The sequence below is a fragment of the Lactuca sativa genome, chromosome 6 (genome assembly GCF_002870075.4).
Source record: "Lactuca sativa cultivar Salinas chromosome 6, Lsat_Salinas_v11, whole genome shotgun sequence".
In the NCBI taxonomy this organism is placed as follows: domain Eukaryota; kingdom Viridiplantae; phylum Streptophyta; class Magnoliopsida; order Asterales; family Asteraceae; genus Lactuca; species Lactuca sativa.
Genome location: NC_056628.2, coordinates 137,498,155 through 137,518,367, shown reverse-complemented (window position 1 = coordinate 137,518,367; position 20,213 = coordinate 137,498,155). Strand labels below are relative to the sequence as shown.

At 35.9% G+C, this 20,213-nt stretch overlaps 1 protein-coding gene across 1 annotated transcript; it reads left to right on the top strand.

The window, feature by feature from the left end:
- The first annotated feature begins 9,569 nt into the window (after nucleotides 1-9,569).
- On the top strand, nucleotides 9,570-11,291 carry LOC111893933 (CBL-interacting serine/threonine-protein kinase 25). Its single transcript, XM_023890010.3, has one exon. The coding sequence runs from the start codon at nucleotides 9,824-9,826 to the stop codon at nucleotides 11,159-11,161; it is 1,338 nt and encodes a 445-aa protein (XP_023745778.1). The 5' UTR covers nucleotides 9,570-9,823; the 3' UTR covers nucleotides 11,162-11,291.
- Nucleotides 11,292-20,213: the final 8,922 nt, after the last annotated feature.

The window sequence follows — 20,213 nt, the reverse complement described above, 5'->3', positions numbered from 1 at the left end:
ATGAACATATTTGAACTCTATGTGACATTTATCGAACATAAATCCACTTTTTCTCAAATTTATTTAAGCCTTAATTTAACGATTTAAGGCTTTGTTTTGATTTTTTTTTTCTTAAAAATTCTTATCTCAATCTACAACTGTGAGACCTAATCCTTCCATTGCGATTTAACTAAAATTCAATTAACTAAGTAAACCACATCCATTAATTAAACACAAAACAAATAGATCAGACCAACTGAAGCTGAAATTGGATAACACTAACGATATTAAATAGGGCTAGAATGGGAGAAATTAGAAGATCTGAACAACACAAAATGAAAGAAGGGATAAGAGATTACCAGTAGAAATGAGAAATTAGAAGATCCGAACAGAGAAATCTTTAAATTTGATCATTTATAACTAAAAAAATTGAAATATCACAGGTGAAATTAGATGTAAAACACATACCTTGATGATGTGGTTTTACCCAAGAATTCAGTGGTTCTGAGCATGGTGATGTACATTGAGTCGATTTCATGAGGGCTTTGGGATAGGATGAGGGTTTTTGGTGTTGGTAACCATCCCTAACCTACACCTACACCTAAATGTGGTGGTGTACCACTACCATTTGACTCTCCTCTATTGTTCCCCTGGATTCTAACTGCCAACAACATTCAACATAAAAGGGAGAACAGAGAAAGGAGAAGAAAAATCAAGAAAAAAGAGAGCGAGAATAAAGATAGTAAAAAATGAGTAGATGAGATGGTCCAACAACTTACCTGATGGAAGAGACCGAGGGAGGAACAATGAAGACATCTTGGGACAGTAATGGAAGCGAGGAGCATGGTCGTCCAGGTTTTAGGGGAGAAATCAAACTAGTTTCTTCCTTATTTTTGGAGGACGGGATCGAGAAGAAAAATCCCTAGCTGGATGATTTTATGACGAGGAGGATGGTCGCGGGGAGGTGATCCTATGCTCACCGGAGAAGAAGTAAGCCTGAAGTGAGATCGTCGATTGTTGCAGAGGCCTGGGAGAACCGATCGAGAATTGAAGAGCATTTTGAATTTTCTTGAAAAAGCCCTAGGTAGAATGATTCTTGAAAAAGCCCTACGAATTCAGATGAGAAATTAGGGCTCGTATGAAGCTGTATCTATCTCTTCCGTCGAGAACCCCTATGGGTTTGATCTATTCAAGAGAGAGAGAAGAACGATGGAAATAAGGGAGAGGGTAACAAGAGTGTGAGAGATAGAGAGAGAAAGAGAGAGAGAGAGAAGAACGATGGAAATAAGGCAGAGGGTAACAATGGCGGCCTTTCAAACTTTTGGGATTTTCGTTTCCCCCCAGCTGCAAAAGAAAAGAATGCGCCTTTCATTAAAAAAAATATAAAGCGACATTTCTAGACGTCACCCATTTTTAAATAAGTGCCCTCCGTGTTTTTATTTTTTTTGTTCGACATTAATTTTAGGGCACGCATAAAAGCGTGTCCACTATCCTTCAAATTTTAGAAGAGATAACATTATTTTTAGGGCACACACTTTTGCGTATCGTAAATCACCGCGTGTCATTGTTTGCGCGTCATTAAAGGCCTTTTTTCTTGTAGTGTTGATTCATACCTACTTCCAACATATGAACGACTGTGGAGTTTTTAAATAACTTAGTCATTCGGAAAGAATAACCTAGCTATTTTGGAAGTCAAAACATGCAAAGTGAAACACAATAATAATTGAATCCAATATGGTCTCAGAACCCTTTTGAATATAAATAGAACCACCTTTTATTTATCACCATATTGATTACAGATTATTCATTGTATAATGTTTCAAACAATCAACTTAAGACTTGAATAAAAACAATAGTCGTCCCATGCTCCTGGCATGTACACTTTGTTTTTATAAAACAATAGTTATGCCATACTCCAAGTATGCACACTATGTTTGTCTATGATCCTTACATTGTGATGTAGATCAATTGAACATGATTCCAATGATACTCATTTCACAATCCCAAATCCTTATTGTAAATGTGAGAATCCCCGATTCCTATCATTTACCAAAAAATCTGTTAGATTTTAAACTTTTATGCAATGTTCCTCTTGTAATGATTATTCACAAAGTCACTAAAACCTTGTCACCAGTCATTACAGAGTATTCCAAAGAAGGTCAACTTCTATGGAACGGAAGTCTCAAATTCAAAGTACATTGCTTTGAACATCCTTCTTGCATTAAGGTTTTCTAATCTTACATAGATCGAATAACTTCCACCTATGGAGACATTTCCATAGTCCCATTTTGACTATCACTTCCGAACAAGAGTTACTTCTTTTCAGAACATGTCAATACGGTCCTTTCCGACAACTTACATCATACTTCCAACTGTCCCTGAGCAACCAATCTTTGGCGAACCTCAGATTTGTCCTCGACAATTGCTTAATCACTTTAGTCATATCCCGTTCTAGACTTTTCCCTTCTCAATGCCTTAAGCATTTGGAAAATTTAGAAAAGATGAATATTATAGCACATGCAATCGATCCTATATCCGAAGCATATGGGACACGATTCATGATGTTTGACATAAAGACATGATACTAGACTAGTCTTTTGCTACAATATTTTTTATTTGCCATGTTTTTCAAAATTTAACTATGAAGAGGGATGCCGTAATCATAATCGAATTTTGAAAACGCAATATATATAGAATTTCTTTAAGTCGAACCATTCAGACATAAAATTCATACATATATCCTTGACTAAAGATGATTAAAATCTCAATATAAGCTTCTAGAATTGAAATGAAGTATAATTTCCTCTCCCTTAATTATAGCAAAACGACTTTTCAACCCCTGCAACTTCACGAATTGAAACTTTGTTTTCTATAATTAACATTGCTAACTTGCAACACTAAACGTAATAATCACGCTCCCACTAACATGATGATTATCAGCATAACACTTATGCTCCCACTAGCTCTGACATATTTCCAGAAATCTGCTGGACTTCTGAAATTTAGATTCATACACCCTTTCTTAGATAGCTCACATGTGTGTCTAAATAATTTTCAGAACTATGAAAAGGGATGCCGTAATCATAGTCTCAATTGCTTAGGCATTTGCCATTTCTCACAAGTCCATGTTAGTGTGCCGGTTAACCACACACGCTCCACTAACGACTTTTGAAAATGCAAATAACACAATTGATATCTATGTAAAATCTACTTAGTGAAAGCGTTTCCTCACCATCATTTTCATGAATCGGAGAGAAACCTTATGACACTTAGATTTTTTAGTGTATGAGTTCCTATCCATGTGAATTTGTCAAAACCATAATCACAAGATAAGATTAGTGACAAGTTCAGCCTTACATGGATTAAACTTGTTCAATCTTAGTTTTTTGTCACCTTGGTAGCACAAGGCCCACCAATGCTTCCAAGTCGAACTCTGATAACTCACATGCAAATTCAACTTATTTGAAGTAGGTACAGAAATAAGAATTATGTCAACACGATAGGTTGCAAACCTTAAGTCGTGTGCTAGTGATAAATTACAGGTTTTACTCTTGATTAAATCTTGAAACTCTTTCAGGATCTTTAAGGCTCCCACTGTCCCCTTGACATATAAGTTTCCCCAGTCAAGAACCATTCCTTGACTACAAATATTCAAGGGACAATGCGGATTCTTATCAAGACTAACACTTCACACAATTGGTCTTAGTTGGTCTTTGTCTCATCCAAGATATCACAACTTACCAATCTCAAATGTACAAGAGTAGAAAACATTTTACTCTTACATTTGACTAGTGTTAATAAATCCTCCTTTATATCACTCAAAGTTACAATCTTGGAGTATGACTCTAAGAATTGTTTTGGAACGAAGTATGACTCATCTTCTTGATTTTAACCAATCCAACAATTCATGACCTCTCTTCTTAGCCATAACAATGCACTAAGACGTCCTTTGTGATATGGTTTCATAATCATTAAGATGATCATGAAATACGATACTAAAGTACTCTCCCATCCTTTCAGATTTGAGAAACTTTTATCTTTCTGCCTAATTTGATTATTCTCATTTGTTTTGTCATACATTGTAACCTTTCCAATGTTACAGAATTATACTTAACCTTATAAGTATAATCATATTTACTAATCTTTAGTAAATAATGACAAATCAATCTTTGTGGTGGACCTTGACTAGCGCACACCCAGTGTACCTAATTCCTTAGTCCTTCAACTGACTCACATATACATGTGATCAAAGAATTAGTCTTAATTTTCAAAGATGAAAATTCTCATTCATCATACAATACAACTTGTATGATTCCAAGTTTCTGTCCAATTGAAACTTGGGTGATGAAAAACTTTCTTCATTTGGTAAATTCAGACACTACCACAAATGAAAGAATCAAATCCACTTTCCAATATTGCTATTACTGGAAACATATAAGCAACAATTTTCCACAGATGCCATTGTAAGGATATTTTTAAAATAAATAAAATTAAAACCCTTTTTTTTTAAAAACTTTGCGGAAAAACTTATCCTTACAATCCACATGAAAACCTTGTTGTTATCTATTCATAAGCAATATATTATAACTCTTAAGCAACAACTCAAAATTCTGATTGCCGAACCATGCGATCGAAACCCACCTTCGCAATCAGAATCAACATATACTTACTTTAAGCTTCCTATCTTAAAAACATCAGCATGTGACCCATTCACATTATGTAATAAGAAACTCCAAATAGAAACTTAACAGAGTTAGACAGTGGACTTTACCCGAAGTAGAGTCAAACCTCTTGACTTGATCAACCTTATGACCTTTCAGGTGAATAGGGCAACTTCGCAACCAATGTCCCTTCCTTTGGCAACAAAACACATGGACCCTTTGGTAATGGCACATGAGACTATCTCAGAATTTGCCTTTCTCTTTACTATTTGGTCAACCGAGTTGACTATAGCCGATCCCTTTCCATTGGGAAGAGAAATCCTTTTCTAGATATCCAATGCTACCATTGTCAATGTCCATGTAGACTTGGGAAGTTGTTCTTTTAATCAAATTTGATTTACTGGTGTTCCAAATCATTGCTGATTCCACAACACCAAGCAAATAGATAACATCATTAAGGGTCATGTCATAGTCCGTCTCATAGTAGTCCCAAAGAGACTCACTATGTTACTAAGAAAGTGATTAAACATCCAACTTTCATGAGACTTTGACACCCAACTCTCCCGGCTTGTCAATATGTGACTTTATCTTCAAGATGTGAGCACACATAGACTATGCTTGCCAATAGGGATTGAGTGACTTTAAACTTTTCAAGAACTTGTGGGTGAGGGAGAATAATTGGAGGAGGTGGAGGAAGTGAAACATGATGTTGAGGGACACCATCTTCAAGAGATTTGGGAAGATCATAGTTGTCTGAACCAGACATCTATAATGGGAGAAAATCAAGTTAGTTGATTCAAAATCCTTAATATAACACCCAATATGAAATATTAAGGCTATGACCCAACACAATATTTTATAATTTGGAAGAGGGATGCCGTAATCCAAGCTATAAAATATTTGAAGGTAGGCGAATGACGATTCACCAATTTCCACCATGAAAAACGAAATAATTTATTAGGTTTTAATTGGATTTGAAATTCCTAGATCTTTTAAGATTCATTGAACTTTTCAATGACATGTTTCAATCTCGAGTGTGCCCTCTCAAATTTTGTGACTGGGATGCCGAGGATCACAAAACAAGGTGTGAATAACCATACCAATTCACTTGGTACCCTTAATATTATCACCCAATCAATGTGCCGGTTAACCACACACGCTCCATTGATCTATGACAAACATTAAGTCACCCTTCGTGATCCTTACTAGTCCAAGTTAGTGTGCCGGTTAACCACACACGCTCCACCAACGACTTGGTAAGGTACAAAGTGTGAATTCCATGGGCTAGCACCAAATTCACATTTTTCCTAAAGTAACTAAGATTGGGAATTAAATAAAAAAATATTTAGTTACTTTATAATATTCATTATACTTTTAATGAGAATTTAAATTCATTGTCCTACCCGTTTGGCTAACGACCCTCCACCGATCAAACAAGCGGTGGGTGAGAGTGGACACCCATTAAGTCGCCATTTTATAGGCAACAACCTTATACCCACCTTATAGACCGGCTTCGTGAATGAGGCCTACTAACGGTAAAACGACTTGTTCTTATACATATATATAATAATTAACCATTAATGTTATAAATAGTATAAGGGTAGAATTTTAACTTTTAAAACTCTAGGATGTGGAATTAAAGTTTATTAAAGTGTGTGAAACTTTACAAATTCCAAAACCTGAGGGCAAGTTTTGTAACTATCCAAAACTTTTCATTTCATAACTTATGAATTAAAGGTTCATAAAATGAAGACTCTTCATTTTATGTAACTTATGTGTTTTTAATGTGTGTTAAAGAAAAGTGACCTTTGGATATCCATAACTTGAGGACAAATTATGGACTCCATTAAAACACATAAATGATCAAGAATTAATCCTAAACAATTCAACAAATAATTCCTATTATCTTCTAAATTCATAAGAACATGAACATGATCATCAAAATTTCAAGAATTATATGAACACATAAAATCATGGAATTTTGATATATGCTATTGTAAATGGATTAGAACAACCATTACACTAACTAAAACAAGTTTTAAAACACCAAAACAATTTAGGGTAATGTTTCTAGTCCATTTCCAGCAGCAAAAATCGAAATTCTGCATTCTGATCATTCTACTCGCCGAGTGTATGAACCTACTCACCGAGTAGGATGGATTTTTCCTTGAACTCGGCGAGTCCCCCCATGGACTCGGCGAGTCCATCAGCCAGACAGCAACAATTTCAACTTTTTTCACTATTTTGCATCAAGTATCAAACAAGCAAGCCTAGGCTCTGATACCACTGTTGGGTTTTGAGCAATCTAACACTTCCTAAGTGTGCATGCAACCCTAATAAACCTTGGATCTATGTTTGTCTAATACATGCAAAATAATAATTTTTCCAAGGTTCATAACCTATCTAACATGACATGGGGTACTTTTAAACATAAAAGAATTAGATGAGATTACATACCTTTTGATGATGAGTTTTATTCCTAAGGAGTTTGAGGGCCAAACACCAATAGTGTGAATGCCTCAAATGGAATCACAAATCACCACAAACTCTTGGAAAACTTTGAGAGAGTACACACACTTGTAATTTTCGGCCACACACAAGCACACACACTAGTCTCACACAACTAGTGCCACTAGTGGCTATTTCATGCAACATAAGCATGTTTATATAGTGTACATGATTAGGGTGAAACCCTAATAACCCATGTCTTTTCCTTTCCAAGGATCCATGGGTTAAAAGCTCCATGGATCATCCATGGACTTCCACATAAGCCTAGCCCATTAACAAATGAGTGTTAGCCCACACCATATAAAACAATAGCCCACAATTTAATTAGTCTTCCTTTTAATCTCTAAATTAATTCATAATTAATTTAAGACTAACACTAATTAAATAACTTCATATTAATATATTATAACTTACAATATATTAATAAACATATGTGTATAACTCTCATAAAATTATCCATAAATAGTTTGGATGAAATGCAACCCAAATGGACCATGCCGGGTCGGGTCAAGTATATACCAAATAAGTTATGGACTTAGACACCTTATCCAACACCCTCACCATTGTACCTTCCAGTCGAGACAGAAGAGGCGCCCTTAAGCCGCCATTGCTGCTTTCGTATTCTCCTCTGCGAAATAGTGAAGCACCGGAGGTGCTTCTCCCAGCCAACGACCGATCGCCTCCACCTCCCCTCCTCGTGGCTGCCTGACCACCAAACACAGCCTCCACTGGCGCCAGTCGCTACTACCGTGCCCTTCGTTTTTCCCCATCGCACCTCACGACTGGAGTAGAAGAAGAATGAGTCGTCGACTACCACCTCCTAACACCCCTCGCTGCCTCCTCCATTCCTTTCCTCTTCTTCGGCCTAAATCAAATCCCAGAGGCCATCACTGATTGCGAATCAATCGACGAAAAATCAGAAGCCATTGGGCCCCCTTCATTCAGCCAGAAGAACGATCGAACCTTCGCTGACTTCGTTTTCCTTCTTCTTGACTGCCTTCGGTTCATTCCCGTTCCAATCTCCTCTTCCTCCCTATCGATTTAGCTGCATCAAAGAGGGCTTTTACTTGAATCGGATCTGATACGTCGGCTTTGAAAGAAACAACTTGTGGGGATTCAGATTGAAATTTGGAATTAATTTCTGAAACGACTAGATCCGCTTTAGAGGAATTGGAAGTGTAATTGACGATGAGTTTTGCTCCAAGGGATGCTAGGTGGAGGGAGATGGCTTTGTTGATACCGCAAGAGACACCGATGACTATTGCAACCCGGTCCTGCTGTTGGAGGGGCTGAGATTGGGTGGCTTCCGGTGGTGAGACTGTGCTGATTTTACTAGCCATAGGTGTTGTTGAGTCTTGAAGTTTGAGTGGAGAATTGGAAGTTGGACAGAAATACCCTTACACAAACGGAGGGCACAAACGGCTGTTAAACCTTTGGACCAATTCCACAACAAATCAAACATTTTGGACCACCAGTGCAACCCCAAAACTTTTTGGACCAAACATCCTATTTTTGACATACCACAGGGACCAAACTTACAATTTTGTCATTGTTTTTTGTTAACTAAAATTATGCATAATCAATTGTAAACTTGGATTTGTAAGCATTAAAGTAAATCAACTCTGTGATTTTTGGATATTTGATTCAATATCCAAATTCTTATCCGAATTTCGAATATTGGGTTTTGAACATCCTTATCAGCAGTTTTGCTCTGGTTACGAATTTGTTTTGTCGAGTTTGGAAAGCTATCGTTGTTCATCATTTAGAAGTAGAGGTTCACATTGCATTTGGAGTGAAGGTTTTCTAGGTACTTGAAATGGATAATGTTACACAATCATAAGGAAAACCAATAAAAACAATACATATAATTAACGTCATTCGATCGATGTGGCCTACGTCTATAAGCAGAAACTGAATAACTCTTTTATTTCTCGACTGTTTTCAAATTGATATATTGAATCCCTAGCTAAACATACTTATAACTATAAAAACTAGTAACTATATGGCCGAACCATGTACAACAAGTAAACAACCTCAACATACTCCAAACACTTATCCCTTCGAAATAGTCATTCGAGTTCTTCGTTATTCATTCATGTCACCAAATTCTAGTCACATTCTAAGAAACTCAACATAGAATTTTTAGTTGTAGTATCGAAAACTAAGGGTTGATAGGTACATGAAATAGATATTTGTTGAGTAACATTTGTGTAGGGTTATTTTGGTTCTTCACGTTACATGTTTCTTTCAAGAGTGCGAGGGATGTTTTTTACCACCAATGTCGATACTAGATTGTATGTGTCTCGTATGAGTTGCATATTCAAGACTCATGGGGTCCACCATAACTTAGTCAAAGTAAAATGTAACCGATAAATAAATAAATTCCTTATAAAAGTCTACACTCTCAACTATAAGTTAGATAAGATTGGTTTTACACGTTGTATTGTTGTAATACGAAGAGAAAGTCTCCAAAGAATCCGGATAACGTGAACCCAAATAATTTCAACTTCTTACTCTGTCTTGCCGCCCATTTCACCATTTCAACCCATAAATCATAATCCTTCCCAATAAAATACTCCAAAACTTCCTCCTCCATCATGAATCCAACAACTCTATGATCTATCAATCACTCGATTTCAATCCAATCTATTCATTCAATTCATGGGACTCTAATAATGGAGGAAGAAAAGCATATGCTATTGGGTGGGAAGTACGAGAAGGGGAAGCTCATCGGAACAGGCACCTTCGCCAAGGTTTACCATGGCCGGGAGGTCTCCACCGGTGAAAGTGTCGCCATTAAAGTCATCAACAAGGATCAAGTTCGAGACCAGGGCATGGTTGAGCAGATCCAAACGGAGATCTCCGCCACTCGCCTTGTTCGACATCCCAATATCGTTGAGCTTCGTGAAGTTTTCGCTACTAAATCTAAGATCTATTATGTTATGGAGTATGTCTCCGGTGGTGAACTCTTCGCGAAAGTCTCCGGTGGTGGACGGCTAAAGGAGGATGTCGCTCGTAAGTATTTTCAGCAGCTGATTAGCGCCGTTGATTTTTGCCATAGCCGTGGTGTCTCCCACCGTGATATCAAGCCGGAGAATCTACTTCTCAACGGAAATGATGACTTGAAAATCACGGATTTCGGATTCTCTGCTCTGCCGGAGCAGAAACGTTACGATGGACTTCTACATACACAGTGTGGGACTCCTGCTTACGTTGCACCGGAGGTGTTAAGGAAGAAGGGGTATGATGGTGCGAAAGCTGATATATGGTCATGCGGCGTCGTTTTGTATGTGTTGTTAGCTGGATTCCTCCCGTTTCACGATGAGAATCTAATGAATCTGTATCGGAAAATCTTCAAGGCGGAGTACGAGTTTCCGCCGTGGTTCTCCCCGGAAACTCGGAAACTGATCTCGAAACTTCTGATGGCGGATCCAGAGCGGCGGATCTCGATTGAAGGAATAAATCGTGTGCCGTGGTACCGGCGGGGTATTTCCCGGAACAGCTCGTTTCGATCAAAGCGAGAAAGAGTTTCATCTCCAGATCCGACACCTGGATTGAAAAAATCAATATCATCGCCTTCGTTTTTCAACGCTTTTGAGCTGATTTCATCTATGTCGTCTGGATTTGACTTATCTACTTTGTTCGAGAGCAAGGAGAAGAAGAAGGTGGCGTCAATGTTCACGTCGAAATTTTCAGCGGCGGCGATCGTGGAGAGGATAGAAGCGGCGGCGCGGGGGATGAGGTTTATCGTTGAGACGGAGGATGATTTCAAGGTGAGGATAGATGGAACGGAGGAGGGACGGAAAGGACCGTTGGCAGTGACGGCGGAGGTGTTTGAGATGGCGGCGGAGATGACGGTGGTTGAGTTTACGAAGGATTCCGGCGATACTCTGGAGTACGAGAGGTTCTGTGAGGAAGGCATTAGACCGGCGTTGAAGGATATCGTGTGGACGTGGCAAGGCGACGTCGGAAGTTCTAACGGCGCCGGTGAAGTTACAGTTAACTCCGGTTAATTATTTTGTAAAACGTTTTGTTTGATTTTTGCTAATTGCTGATTTACCATGCTCACATCACAAAAAAATAAGAAATATTTGTATGTTTGAAACTTGTTTTAAGAATAGAACTGTATTTTATTGGTATAAAGATCACAAATTTCACATATCAAATATGTAACGTATAAATATGTGAAAATAAAGATATTGAAATATAAAGTATAAACCTTTAATTAATATGTGAAACTAAAGATATTGATATAAATTAGACGTGTTATATAATTAATATGTGAAAAACCTTTAATTAATATGTGAAAATAAAGGTATTGAAATAAAAACCTTTAATTAATAAGGATTATTGCAATTTTCTTTTTGTTGTACTACGTTTCTTTTTGCAATCATACTCAAATACCCACTTATATAAAAGAAACCAATAATGTCAGTTTTCTGGTTTCATTCTAGTTGTCACTTGACGTGGCAGGGGCATGTGGTTGATGACAATGATCTTTTGCAATCATGCTCAAATGCACAAAAACTTTTGTAATTTATCCTTTCCTAAATTGATATAACATGGGTGGTGTCACATATTTTTTTGCTAAATTGACATATCTTGTGATGTGTTTTGTGCGTTAAGGTTGCTGCAGGAGAAAGAACTCATAGCATCCCACCATTTGTTTTTCTAGCCGTTAGATATTTATAAATATACATTTTCCAAACTTTAAATACCAATCATATTTTTTTTCACTGTAACAAAAATACTGATTAGGGGTATGTATGTGACAGTTTGGTTCGGTTATTAGTCAAAACTGAACTATGGGATAATGTCACTGTAGCACATGGAACTTTTAACATTTGACTAATTTGGTCCTTAAAGTTTTTTTTTGGTACATTAGACCATTAAACTCGTAATTGACATTTTAATTACACCATTTTAGCAACTTTTAGAAGGTTTCCCGGTTATACGATGCCATTTTGTCAATTAATATATATTTTTTGTCTAATTCGATGCCACGTGAGATATGCCACATCAATTAATGAAATACGACGCTTAAAGCCTTTCGTCTTCAGCTATCGAACTTCACTAGTCTTCTTCTTCTTCATTATTCAGCTGTAAAAGAAACTGATTTAGGGTTTGTGAAGCATTCCTGTGATCGAGCTGAAAGAAACAAAGAACTCGCAGCAATTGCACAATCGGAACCTAATGGACTGTTTGCGATGGTGGAACTCAACTACCAAGGGGTATTTAATCGAAATCCTTTCTCTTACACTGGTGGTGTTAAAACCATCTTCAATGATGTTGACTTTTCTTCTATGACTTATTCTGAGTTTGTGACCTTCTGCGAACGTTTCATGCATGAAGAGTGTAAAAAGTTTTACTACTGTGAACCAGACATGTCCTTCATGGAAGGGCTTAATCCCATTTCAGATGATGTGGAATATTCTGCTTTTATTTTTGATGCTTATGGAACAGATGGTGTAATTTCGGTTTATGTGGATCATATTGGGGTTGGTGTTGATGGGTGGCATGATGATGAAGATAATGATGATGATGAACATGAGTCTTGTATTGATGGTGAAAATTAAGACAACATAGATGAACTTAGAAATGTTGCCTTTGAATTTAATGAGGATGTAGTGCATATGAATAGGACATCAAATGATCCTTTCTTGAGTAAGCTATGTGTTGATGATGAGGATGCAAACAACATTGTAGATGATGACAATGGGAGAGAAGTTGAAGTTAACATACAAGCTCATTCCATATTTAATGAGCTATTACACTGGAAAAAACAAAAACCAATTCTAGGGATGAGATTTAAGGGTCCAGGGCAAGTAAAATCAATGTTGTGTAACTATGCTGTAGCTAATGGATATCAATTGTGTTTTGAAAAAAATGATAGGACAAGACTTTTGGTGAGGTGTAGCAAAGGTGCTTGCACATTTAGATTATGGGCTTCCTGGATGAGTGATGAAGAGAGTTTCCAAATCAAGTCACTAAAAGCTGATCATAATTGTGCTAGGAACTTCAAGTTTGGATCATTGGTGACATATGCATGGATTAGGAGTCACTATACCAAAGAGATTGTAGAAAGTCAGAAAATAAGTGTAAGGAAGCTTAGGTTATAGGTAATGGCCAAGTTTGGTATCCAAGTTAGTATGGGGAAATGTAGAAGAACAAAGAAGTATGCACTGAAACTTGTTGAAGGAAACCTTATTGAACATTATGGTAAGCTATGGTCATATGGTCATGAGATTTTAAGGACAAATCCTGGGTCAATTGTGAAACTAGATATGGAGGATGGGCCAGATGGAAAGAAATATTTTAGCAAGTTCTATTGTTGTTTTCAAGGAGTTAAACAAGGTTGGATTGAAGGGTGTAGAAGGGTAATTGGTCTTGATGGATGTTTTCTTAAAGGTGTTTGTAAGGGAGAATTGCTTTGTGCTATTGGGAGGGATGCAAATGACAAGATATATCCTATTGCTTGGGCAGTGGTTAATGTGGAGAACAAGCAGAATTGGAAGTGGTTTCTAGAGCTTCTCATTGATGATCTACACTTGAATTTAGGCAATGGTTTCAGTTTAATTTCAGACCAACATAAGGTTAGTATTTTACATAGTAATGCATTTATGTTAATTTTAGACTATCTGAATTTAACCTTTTTACTAATACAGGGTTTGATAGAGGTTGTTAAAGAGTTGCTGCCATATGTAGAGCACAAGCAGTGTGCTAGACATATTTGCCAGAATTTGCAGAAGAGATTTAATGGTGCCATATATCATACCTTGTTTTGGAGAGCATCTAAAGCCACAACTGAGCATGCTTTTAAAGCTGTGATGAAAGAAACTGAGACATTGAACCCAGATGCCCATCAATATCTCATGGAGAAAGATCCTAAAACATGGTCTAGAGCTTTCTTTCAAACTAGAAGGTGTTGTGATGCAGTTGAAAATGGGTTCTCAGAAAGTTTTAATGTTGTAATAGTAGATGCTAGGAAGAAGCCCATAATAACCATGTTAGAGGAGATAAGATTATACATGATGGACAGAATCTATAACATGAAATTAAAGGGACAACAATAGGGAAATCATATTTGTCCAGAGATAAGGGATAAAGTGAATTTGCTTAAAAAAGCTCAAAGGCATTATCAGGTACTACCAAGTGGATTAAACCAGTTTGAGGTAAGGGGAGCAATAGATGCATATGAGGTGGACTTAGAAAGAAAAACATGCTCATGTAGGTTGTGGCAATTGAATGGATATGGATGTGCTCATTCTGTAGCTAGCATATCCTTTCTTAATAGGGATGTAGAAGCCTATGTAGATAACATGTTTAGCACAACCACATTTAGAAAGGCATACAATTACATAATTGCTCCCATGAATAGCAGTGACATGTGGCCAGAGACAAACTATACTCCACCATTGCCTCCTATTAATAGAAGGATGCCTGGTAGGCCAACTACTAAGAGGAAGAAATCCACTACAGAGAATACAGGAACACAGGGTTTCTAAGGCTGGAAAGAAAATCAGATGTAGTATTTGCAAGGAGATAGGTCACAACAAGGCCACTTGTCCACAGAGAAGGCCCCAAAAGTTAAATGTGAAGAAACAGAAGAAACAAAAAGTATGTGTGAACCAAAATGCAGGACAGGTAAAACAATTTAAAATATAAGATTAATTACATATAATTTGTTACTAACATAATTATATCATGCCATGTAGGGTAGTACAAGTGAACCACAACAACATGAAGAGATTGAAATGACTCCAATTGAGATGGATACTACTCAAAATGATATGCAAGTTGCTCCTACTGATGTTGAATCTAGTAGTGCAAGGGATTTTAGTCATTATATGCAATTTACTCCACCTAGATGTTATGAAGGTGATGAGGGTGTTATGGGTGAGGAAGCTGATGTGGTTGAGGAAGCTGTTGTGGTTGAGCAAGTTGTTCAAGATGAGAAGGCTGAGGAGGTTGATCCTGTTATCCAAGTTGATAATGTAAATGTTCTGGAGGTTGATGATGTTAATCCTAATGCCCAAGTGGATAATGGTAATGTTCAGGAGGTTGCTTCTGTTAACCAAGTTCAACAGGTTTGTGTTAGGCCAATTTCAGATATTTTGAAGAGGATAAGGAGAAGAAAGTCAGAGAGAATACTAAAGCTGAAATTAGGCAAAACAATTGGTGGTGTTGATGATCTAGGAAATTCGAAGGGAAAAACTCTTGTAATTGATTAGTGTTTATTGTAATTTGTGTTTAAAGTTTATGTAATGGGATGATGGTAAATTGGATTTAAAGTTTATGTAATAGGATGATGGTAATTTATATTTAAAGTTTATGTAATAGGATGTTGGTAATTTATATTTGAATGTAATAGGATGATGGTAATTTATATTTAAAGTTTATGTAATAGGATGTTGGTAATTTACATTTAAGTATGTGTGACATTAAAGGGTATTTTGGTCATTTAAGTATGTATGAAAGAAAAAGGGTAATCTGGTCATTTAAGTATTTATGACAGAAAAGGGTAATTTGGTCATTTATTTATTGATGACAAATAAGGGTATGTAGGTAATTCATTTATGTATGCAAGAAAAGGGTAATTTGGTCATTTAAGTATGTATGACAGAAAAGGGTAATTTGGTCATTCATTTATGTATGTAAGAAAAGGGTAATTTGGTCATTTAAGTATGTATGACAGAAAAGGGTATGTTGGTCATTTATTTATGTATGCAAGAAAAGGGTATGTTGGTCATTTATTTATGTATGACATGAAGTATGAAAGTATGTTACCATTTTAAGTAAAATCATGACATTTGGCTTTGAATATTTATGCATGGAAAAAATTGGAATAATGTGCATGCATGGGGATGTTTTATATGGCCCCGGATTTGGTTTTTTAATGGCTTCACAGGTCCCATTTTTTCATTATTAAAATGGTCCCCATACACATAGTGTACTTCCACATGGACCACTTCCTAATTAAATATATTTGTTGGGAATATAGACCGTGCATATGTTTGATAAACATCATCTGATTATACAAAATGCCCTACAATTGGGACTTTGAATATTTTTTACATTACTTATCATATGCCCTTTCATTAGGGACTTACCACCTTACAACATCAACACATTAAGGTTGATAACCCCAACTTATAACTAAAACCAGCTTCAATACATACAAAATGACCTTATGGAACTGACTTTCTAGTCTGCCTTTACAAAAAATACAAGGGATCCAAAAAAAACAAAAGCTTACCCTAACCAACCAAACTAACTACATTGACCCCCCTAACTTCAAAACACATAGGGCCAAGCAAGCAAACAACAGGGCAACTATCATCCTATACCTGCCTATTGCCTTCCTTGCATCATGAACTTCTTTCTCACTCTTTTCCACCTTATACTGCTCCTGTGACAGCAGAAACTCCACTTCAGCAATCCTTCTCCTCAAATTGTTCATCTCAGACATTTCATCTTTGGCATCCAGTTTCTGCTTCAGAGAATATAGCAGGTTTTTGTAGTACCCGTCTGCCTGTTCTTCATCTTTCCATTCAAAGAAGCTACATTTCCTCAACCTAGTCTATAAAAAGCGAATAAAATTAGGGTTTGACTGACAATCACAAATCAACTACCTTTAATGTACAAGCGAAATGGGTTTTATTCACAGTGATCGTCAAGAAAGGAAATAAAATTAGGTTTTTAACAGATGAAACAAAATACAAATACACCATTATCGTCTTTACAGAAAGAAACAACACATCAAACCATAAAATACTAACTTATCAAAATCAAGAGAATCGGGACCTACCATACTGTTTTGAAAATTCCAGAATCGCCTCCCAGGGTTTGTTATCTTCCAACAGGTTCGTTCTTTAGCTGGAATGACACAATCACAAACCTTTACCCCTTCTTGCGACTGAACATGAGTGACTTGTAGCTGATTCCTTGACGTCGATGAGCTCGAAGACATTCTTCTTCAGGATGGAAATAGTCGGGGAGGGAGAAGTCTTTGACTTTTCAGAGAAGGGTAAGTAAAGATTGAAAGGAGGTCCGAATGAGGGTTTCAATTAATAAGCCTGTATCGACAACTGGACCACGTAAGCTTATTGGACACATCAGCGTGCCACATAAGCATTGTAACCGGGAAACCTTCTAAAATGGTGTAATTAAAAGGTCAGTTACGAGTTTAATGGTCTAATGTACCAAAAAAAAACTTTAAGGACCAAATTAGCCAAATGTTAAAAGTTCCATGTGCTACAGTGACATTATCCCCTGAACTATACCCATTACAATTGGTTAATGTATTTCGATAACCATTGTGTAGTGGTTAATATTGGTTTTGGTTAACGATTTTAGTTGGTTAATGATTATGGTTAATGGTTGATATTGGTTAGCATGGTTCAAAATGACAAAAATAAAAATATTTACCTATAAAAGTTGAAAAATATAAAGTCCATTGTTATAAAAAATGAATGATTGTATATATATATATATATATATATATATATATATATATATATATATATATATATATATATATAATTGTACTGATAGAAGATTACTTGTCCTATCTAATTCCAATTAAGTACCCTTCAAATTTTCAATTCCTAATATAATTACATACTATATATTTAATATTATATTATATTAAAAACATTTATTAATATTATAGTTCGGCTTGGTTTATAGTGGTACAGTTTTAGATGAAAACCATAACCGACACATATGTATTTGATTAATCAAAATTAGAAACTGCACCATATATTTTAGTAATGGTTCGGTTAAATTGGTTTGGTTATATCGGTTAATTTGGTTATGATTCGATTTTTTGGTTAATATGCTCATTCCTAATACTCATCACTTCTATATTTATTTTAGCAATTTGACAATAACATCATCATTTTCTATTTTCTTGGACGTGTTGACATTACGAGATTCAATTTTTATTGGAAAAATTATAGGAAAACAATCACGTTTTATCAAGAACAATAAGATGAAAGTTTGCGTTCGAGAACGAGAAAAAGTAATTTACAAAGAAATCATGAATCCGAACACAATCATCTCATATAAGACTACTTTGTTGATGATGTTATATACACTCAAAAGTTTAGAGGATGGGTACCAATGAGAAAAAAAACTATTTCTACTTATAGTTGATGACTTGAAGGGTTGGTTTTCCATATATTCAATAGAAACTAGGAAAAGGATCCATGCTCCACATGGGTCAGAAATCCTTTTTCAAAATCATTAGATTGGATAGGACTGGTTTTTTAGTTTTTTGCCATGTACTAATGATCTGCATGGTTCCAAAAGTTATACCATGTGAACATGAGTTTAGTTTATCATAAAGTATAATCAACCATATATCAAATTCATCCTTACATGGTAGATGTCCTACCAAGTAAGCCAAATAAACAAAAAAGTTATCCTTCAACCCAAACAATCAAAATTTAATGATACAAATATAGTAATCCATATATATAGACTGATTCACACACCTATATGTTGGAATAGTGTCTAAGGCTGTAACTATATTAGGCAAGTATTTGAACCCGATTGTGCATGGTCCTTTTGGGTTGCCTTCACCATAGCAACTTGATAGGATGATTTATTATGAGAGAATAAATATTATTAATATATTATGAGAATAATATAAGGAATAATAATATTGTTATTTGATTAATATAAGTCATAAATTAATTAGTATTAATTTGGTGACTTAAAGAGATTAATTAAATAAGAGGGTATAAACTGTCAATTGTTTGATAGTTACACTTTAGACTGTAAATCCTTAAGGGATAAGGGATGGACGGATTCTAGGGCTTAGGATAGCTCAAAATCGTCCAAGGCTTATCTAAGGTAAGGATTTGGATTGCTTTAAGGAAAGATTATCCAACTAGGGTTTAAAGGTGAAACCCTAAGGAGTCTACAAGTATAAATAGATCCCTTGAGCAAGGGAAATCGGCATCTCATCTAAAGTAGAGTACCCCTGGCCGATTTCCTCCAAACCTCTCTCTTAAATCATCCTCTTTGCTAGTTGGTGTTTGTAAGCCATTAGAGGAGTGACAATTGTGACTCTAGAGCTCCAAGACAACAAGATCAAACAAGAGATTCAAAGGTAAACTTCTAGATCTGATTTTGTATTGTTCTTATACCTAATTAGTCATTAGAAGTCTTGGATTCAAAGCATGTTTAATTAGAAAGCCTAGATCCAAGCAATAGGGTTTTGCATGCACACATAGGAAAGTTCTTATGGCTAAATCCCATCAGTGGTATCAGAGCCTAGATTGGTTTCTATTAAATTGTTGCTTGTTTGTTTGAATCTTATTTGCAAAATTCGATTTTTGTGTTTCTGAGTCATGGACTCGGCGAGTTCCATAGTGGACTCGGCGAGTCCCTTAGTGCACTCGGCGAGTCCAAGCGTTAGGAAAGGCCAGATTCGAGATTTTTTGATGATTATCTTATGGAAACTTGCCTTTATCATATTAGATCAACCTTAATCCGATTTTTTGATATATATGACTATAATCTCGATCTAATTAAAGATATTTATCAACTAATAAAATATTTAATTTCCTTATATGATAATTAATTAATTATTTTGATTAAATTGGTAATTATCTTGCAAGAAATCTTGAATAAATCAAATATGGATAATTATGGAATTAATTGTTAATTAAAATTATTTGTTATTTGATCCTTCATGTTTTAAATGTTTAAAACTTGTCCTCAAGTTTTGAAATTTATGTTTTGTGATTAAAAGTTTTAATTTAGACAATTTAAATTTAAAACCCTAGATTTTAAAAGTTTAAAATACAACCCTATACTAATATAATATTACAAGATTAATATATGTATATGTATAACTAAAATGCTAGTCTTACCGTTAGTAGGCCTCATTCACAAAGCCGATCTATAAGGTGGGTATAAGGTTGCGGCCTATAAAATGGCGCTTAATGGGTGTACACTCACACCCACCGCTTGCTTGATCGGTGGAGGGTCGTTAGCCGAACGGGTAGGATAGGGCAGCCTCATCCTCTCATTAAAAGTATAATATGAAATACA